Source organism: Labrus bergylta, chromosome 6 (genome assembly GCF_963930695.1).
Source record: "Labrus bergylta chromosome 6, fLabBer1.1, whole genome shotgun sequence".
Lineage (NCBI taxonomy): Eukaryota > Metazoa > Chordata > Actinopteri > Labriformes > Labridae > Labrus > Labrus bergylta.
Window position 1 is genome coordinate 1,633,475 of NC_089200.1, and position 6,641 is coordinate 1,640,115.

The 6,641-nt window shown below is 44.7% G+C and overlaps 1 protein-coding gene across 1 annotated transcript; it reads left to right on the forward strand.

Annotated features, from left to right (window-relative positions):
• Window positions 1-803: 803 nt before the first annotated feature.
• On the forward strand, window positions 804-4,844 carry mafaa (MAF bZIP transcription factor Aa). The gene has a single exon (XM_020628742.3). The coding sequence runs from the start codon at window positions 1,785-1,787 to the stop codon at window positions 2,712-2,714; it is 930 nt and encodes a 309-aa protein (XP_020484398.1). The 5' UTR covers window positions 804-1,784; the 3' UTR covers window positions 2,715-4,844.
• The last annotated feature ends 1,797 nt before the right edge of the window (window positions 4,845-6,641 follow it).

The window sequence follows — 6,641 nt, forward strand, 5'->3', positions numbered from 1 at the left end:
CTTTACACAATCACGTGCACGAAACTACTTTGATCTTGATTCATACTTTATTATTTTTGTTTGTATTTTACAGTTTTTCAAGTTTTAATTTAATTGAATTTCTCTACCCGCTTATTTTCACAAATGTATGGACTATTTTTTTTTTGTTACGGTTTTAGCACACTGACATTCACCATCATTGCACAACAGCCCACTGCATTTGTCCTACGCTTATACTGTATACTATTATTAGGGTCATTATTTAGCCAAAATAAGGTAAAAGTTACATATAGGACGTGTACTGCTGTTTGATTCAAATATTCAACAGATTAAAAATGTCATATTCTTAAAAGTGATTTTGTGACCCCAAATAGTCTCAAATATTTCCACCTTTAAGTCCTAAAAGAATGCATAAAACATTTGAATAATCAGCTCAGAAGTCTTTTTTTTTTGAGTCTTCAAAGAGACTCATTACATAACTGACACACACTCCTGAAAAATGGGGGAAAGTGTTTCTGTGTTCCCAGTAAACATGTTTCTGTGAGAAACTGCCGGAGCTCGTCTTACTCCGCGCTGCAGTAGCATCTGCTCGGTCACTAGAGGGGGGGATCTGCTGCACCTGTTCTCTCCCCCTGCGCGATCCTCCTCACTTCGGCTCCGCTCGGCTTTCCTCGGGTTTTTTTTTTTTTGCTATAGGAGAATGCAAATGCACTTCCTGTGGTCTCCTGCCATTGGCCCGTCACACCTCTGTGTGGGAGGGTCGGGGGCCACGCTGTCTTTATAAGAGCACGGTGCCTTCCAGCGTCTCAGTGACACTGCGTGGCTGCAACGAGAAGCTTTTTCAGAAACAGTTTGAGTGTTAAGAGAGAAAACCAAGTGGAATTTATCACCTCTTGCATAATAATACACACAGAGTCATCACACGTAAGGTCTTCAACGACGCACCCCGGTGAGGGGGGAGAGGACCGCGGGGACCGAAGCTGTCACTAATCCGCTGCTTGAGCCAAACATCCGGACTGACCACAACACCAAGGGGGACCAGACTCTCCTGTCCCTATGAGCAGGAGCTCTTTCTGCAGCTTCAGATCAACCTCACATGCATGACAACTTTGAAAACTTATGCACAAGCCATTCCACTTTGGATACCCAGGAGTTTGGTTTTTTTGGAACACTTTTTACGCACGTTTTACGCAGCGTCCTAAGACTGACTGTGTGTGGGGAAACTTTCACACCGGGCCACGCTGCAGTGACTCCCAGCCCCCCCGCTATACCTGGGACTCGAGATCAAGTTGTAAACAGCTACGAGGCGAAGAAGGATGCTGGGAAAATATTTCTAAACACGCCGAAACCTTTTACGTGTGACTCGATTCGAACAGAAGCGAGGACAGTAAATCAGCAGGAGGCAAAGTGGTCTGCTGAGGTGAAGCGAGGACAAGACAGGTTGGTGTCTCCAAATTCAGCGGGCTCGAGTTTCAGCCGCCCCGGGGGCTCCTGGTATTAAAGCGTGCATTTGACCTGGGATAAGTTGTCAACAAGAGCTGCGCGCGGAGGCAAACTGGCAGGTGTACAAGTTCATTTACATGCATACGTATATTCACGCCACTATATATAGAAGTTGTCTTAGAGGCGAGCAGCCTTAATAAGTTTGTGCACCCACCCCTCAGCCTGCAGCAGCCCCACGCACCCCGCGTGTGTGTGTCTATATATATAGCATACGGGCTTTTATTCCTCCTCGCAATCTGTATCCCAGAGGGCTGCCCGCCGTCGGTTTGGCTGTTAGAGCAGGAGTCGTCGCATGGACTGACATGGCAACCGACCTCGCCATGAGCGCAGAGCTGCCGAACAGCCCTTTGGCCATCGAGTACGTCAACGACTTTGACCTGATGAAGTTTGAGGTAAAGAAGGAGCCGCCGGAGGCCGACCGCTACTGCCACCGCCTCCCGTCCGGTTCTCTGTCCTCCACCCCGATCAGCACACCCTGCTCCTCCGTGCCTTCCTCCCCGAGTTTCTGTGCACCGAGCCCGGGAGCGCAGCCCAACCAGAGCCTGACCAGCGGGGTCAACAGCAGCGGCAGCAGCAACAACAGCAGCGGCAACAACAATCACAGCAACGCGGGCAAGCCTCAGCTGGAGGACCTGTACTGGATCCCCAGCTACCAGCACCACATCAACCCGGAGGCGCTCAACCTGACCCCGGAGGACGCGGTGGAGGCCCTCATCGGGAACGCGCACCACCACCACCACCACCACCAGGCCTACGAGGGCTTCCGCGGGCAGCAGTATGCAGGGGAGGATCTGTCCGCGGCCTCGGCGGCCCACCACCACCAGGGCCACCACCACCACCATCACCACCACCACGGCCACCACGCCCGCCTGGAGGACCGCTTCTCGGACGACCAGCTGGTGAGCATGACGGTGCGGGAGCTGAACCGGCAGCTGCGGGGCTTCAGCAAGGAGGAGGTGATCCGCTTAAAGCAGAAGAGGCGCACCCTGAAGAACCGGGGCTACGCGCAGTCCTGCCGCTTCAAGCGCGTCCAGCAGAGGCACATGCTGGAGACCGAGAAGTGCACCCTGCAGAGCCAGGTGGAGCAGCTGAAGCAGGACGTGGCGCGCCTCGCCAAGGAGAGGGATCTTTACAAGGAGAAGTACGAGAAACTGGCCAGCCGGACCTACAACGCGGGAACGAACACGAGAGACCCGTCCGGGAAACAGGCCAACACCGAGTTCTTCATGTGAGAGACTGAAGCATAGACTCTGAGTCACACCCCACATACACATCCGTGTTACATTAATTTATGTTTTTTTGTATTTTGTTTACAGTTATTCCCTCGACAGAGAAGACTTAAAACACAACAACAAAACATTACGCATTTTTTAGATGCGCGCAGAAGTAGTTCCTCCTGCGCAGTTTGAGTCTTAAAGATGTTTTTTGGCTGTCAGGTGAGCACGTGGGATCACTTAACCTATAGACTTTTTTTCCTCTGGTGCAACAGAACCCGGTCAGTCTTACTGAAGCACTCTGACACTGATCATGACTTTGATGATTTTGTCTTAACACGCGGAGGTTCATTTTTAGAAACTCAGATTGGACTGAAACAGAATTTAAAAAAAAGCAATACACCGCCTCTCTCTTTTTGTGGCTCCAGGAAGCTCATCAGACTGTTTGTGTGTGAAAGCGAGGCGGTCTGCGAGGCAGAGAAGAGACAGTTTTCAATATTGCAAGTCTATAGTTTCCCATCCCTGCATGCAGGACATGTATGGAAACCTCCGAGTCATCTCCCACAAACCCTCCCTCATGTATGGAAAGCATGGTTCTCTCCTCCTCGAGATGCTTCTCCTCCCTCATCCTCTGCCATCAGTAAGGCCTGGGTATGCAAATAAAAGCCACAAAATGTTTCTCCCCCCTCCCCTCCCTCAACCCCCCTGAGAGGTGCAAAGACTGCGGACTAAAACCTGCAAAACAATCTGCTAGTGCGAAACATGGATGCGTCTTTAACTGCTGTTTTCAATCAAATTTTCTATTGTTTTAAAAAAGACAAATAAAAAAACGAACAAAAAGAGATTAAACTGAGCCAGATTTTAGACTTGTATTTATTTCCACCTGTACATAACGTGTCGAGAAAAAAAAACAGTGAACTGTGTTGTTTTACTTGTTTTTCTCTCTCTCCTTCTCTTTTTAAAGAAAACCTGCTTTTTGTTGCTTGGATTCTTCGAAATGTCTTAAATACAAATGTTTGTATGTTACAGCATGCAAATCGTCTATGGTTATCCTCCTCCTCCTACTGAACATGTGTAATGTCAAAGGCAAGCCTATACTGCACTAAGAAGAGATCAAACTGGATTCAAACGTTTTGTTTTCTACTGATAGGACCTTTGATCTGTTGAAAACCCTGGATGTAAATTTGATGAGGTGAAAAAGCTTCATTTATTAGATGGACTGCATTCGCTGCTAAAACTCTATGCACCAACCTGTTGATGAAAAAGACTCAGTTTCATTTTTCGTTTTTCAGTTTTTTTACTTTCAAATCTTTGTCGACAAAATGTGTCTGCAGGCCTGCGTGTTTCTCCTGCAGCCCGGTGTCTTAATGAGATCTTGTGTCTGACTGGATGCTTGATTGTTGGGGGGGAGGGGGGGCGGGGGACAGGTGGTGGAGCTTACTGTTTCTTGGAGTAACTCGATGCATTATTCTGTCAACAAGAAATCCCTGGTTCGTGTGTTTTCTGCTGCCTAGATATATGTGCAATATTGTGCAGAAGTGGCCGATGCTCAGCAAACCTGTTGGAGGGCGCAAACTTGCAGGAGGAGACTTTTTTTGGATCGAAATGCCACAGAAAAACAACAAACAAACAAAAAACACATGATAAATTTAACATTTTTTAATGCTCATAATGTCCGAGCTTTTATGTGAGCCAAAAGGACAAAAACGAAATAATTTAAATCTGTAAACGAATATCCTAAAAACAGAATCCTCTTTGTATTTGTTTAATATTTCTTGCTTGTTTGATACTAATTCAAATTGTAAAAATTTTCCTGAAAGCATCCTCAGAGTGAAAATTCGAATAATCTGAAGATGCAAAATAAAAAACCCTGCAGAGTAAAAACGGAGAGAAATAGACCCGGAAGAGAGCTTCTGCACAGTGCTGTTAATGTATATCTGTACATATGATTTCTATATTTATTCAATGAACGTGTCCTGACTGTCAACAAGTGAAAAACCTACAAAGTGGAGCGTTGTTGAGAATCTTGTTTTCATAATGTTTAATAAAAAGTTCTGTCCCAACATGTCAGACTGCCGCTGTCCTCATTGTGACATCCACAAAATGTTTTTATTTTTATTTTAGAAGAAAACGAAACAGAAAGCTTCCTGCTGCTTAATAATTAAAGATTTACTTTTATGTAAGAGTGTCTGAAATGTAGCAGAGGTGTGCGTTTTATTTAAGGCCAGCTCAGCTGAGCTTCACAGGTGTATGAATGTCTTTTTTAATTATAAGGAAAATTATTTTATTGCTGAAATTAATCTGTTAAAATTTGTAAAATAAAAATCAAAAAATATAGAAACAGCTGCAGGTAAAACATAAATCCAACTCACACACACACACACACACACACTTACACTTATCGTTTCTATTTATAAGAAAATAATTTGTAACTATTGAAATATTGTCAAATCTATTAATTCAACATTAACATAATATTATAAAATGATAAATATGCTACATTAATTAGTTTAATTTATGAGTGCTGACGAGCGTGAAGAAATCACTGCACAAAACACGTGACCACTGTCTTTCTATTAATGATATTAAAATATTTAACATTAAATGCTCTACAATAACTAAAAATATATATTTGAATGGTTTTATTATTATGTTTCCTTTCCTCGCGGGTTGGTTCTCATATCTCTGTGTGATTCTCTCTCTGTCGTCAGTGACGGAAGAAGTTAAAGAGTAGTTTGTTTGAGGTTTAAAATGTTCCTGACTGAGCAGGTGTGCAGCGCGGGATGTTTGGTGGAAGATGCTGCTTTTTTAAACATTCACGGTGAAGACTTCCAGATTCGGCGGACACAGCCGCTCCGCTGCCCCGGCTTTGGCTGCCTGTCAGCGGGCCTCTGCGCGGCCGAGCAGCCGGTGATGGATGGATGAAGCCGGCCTGCCTCCTCCGAACAGAGACCTCTCTGTTTCACTCACTCTTATGTGTAGAGTGTGTCCATAGGGCAGCTGCGCATGATACCCTGCATGACCACAACGTGTGCGCGCGCACTCGTGCACGCGCTCTAAACTACATTAAGCTCTCTCTCTTGGAAGCAGCGCGCGCTGAGACAGATGCCACCCCGCGTTGGTGTTGATGTGACACCGCCGTCAGGCCCGGTGGGTGGCGGCTCACTTCAAACACATATCATAACTCTCCGTGAATGAGTGTGTGTGTGTGTGTGTGTGTGTGTGTGTGTGTGTGTGTGGATGCTTCCAGGTCAGTAGAGGAAAGTCAGTGTTCTTCAAAGCAATGCTTCTTCTGCAGAAACATGTTTTTAAGCACCTTCAGCTGTTTTCATTATGATGCTTTATTTATTTTTATTCATGTATTTATTTTTAGAACGGATACAGTGCAACAAAAATGCAAAGTTTGGATATTAAATCAAATATTTGTATTGCAAAATATCAGATTATGAGAATGAAGAGCCTGCAAAATGTGCACATTTCAAATATTTTATTAGTTTAAAGTTTGAATGATCATAATGTGGGACGGAGTCAGGAGCCAGACGACTTTCCACGTCTTGTTCAAATTGTCTAGAAATGTTTCATCATTCAAAACATGACTTCAACATTTTATCCTCTTCAAAATGATTTCTCCCCTCAGAGACAGTCAGCTCTCATTGTTGATACGTTTCCATCCCTGTGATTATGAAGACATGAACATATGGATTCATTGTGCATTCATTCTTAATTCTCATGTACACACAGGACATTAAAACACACTTTCACTTCCTGCTAACCTTGCTCCGTCCTCGTCGTCCATCATTCCCTAAACGATTCTGTTTTCCAACTTTTCGAGCTAATTAAAATGCTGAGTGAGGGGAAACAGCTTTCACTTCTTTTCACTTCTGTTCAAATTTTAATTTTCCCAGAATATTTCTCTCTTCTTTTTCCCTCCTCTCTCTCTCTCTC

Coding starts and splice junctions, on each gene's coding strand:
- mafaa (XM_020628742.3), top strand. CDS start 1,785: ATGGCAACCGACCTCGCCATGAGCGCAGAGCTGCCGAACAGCCCTTTG.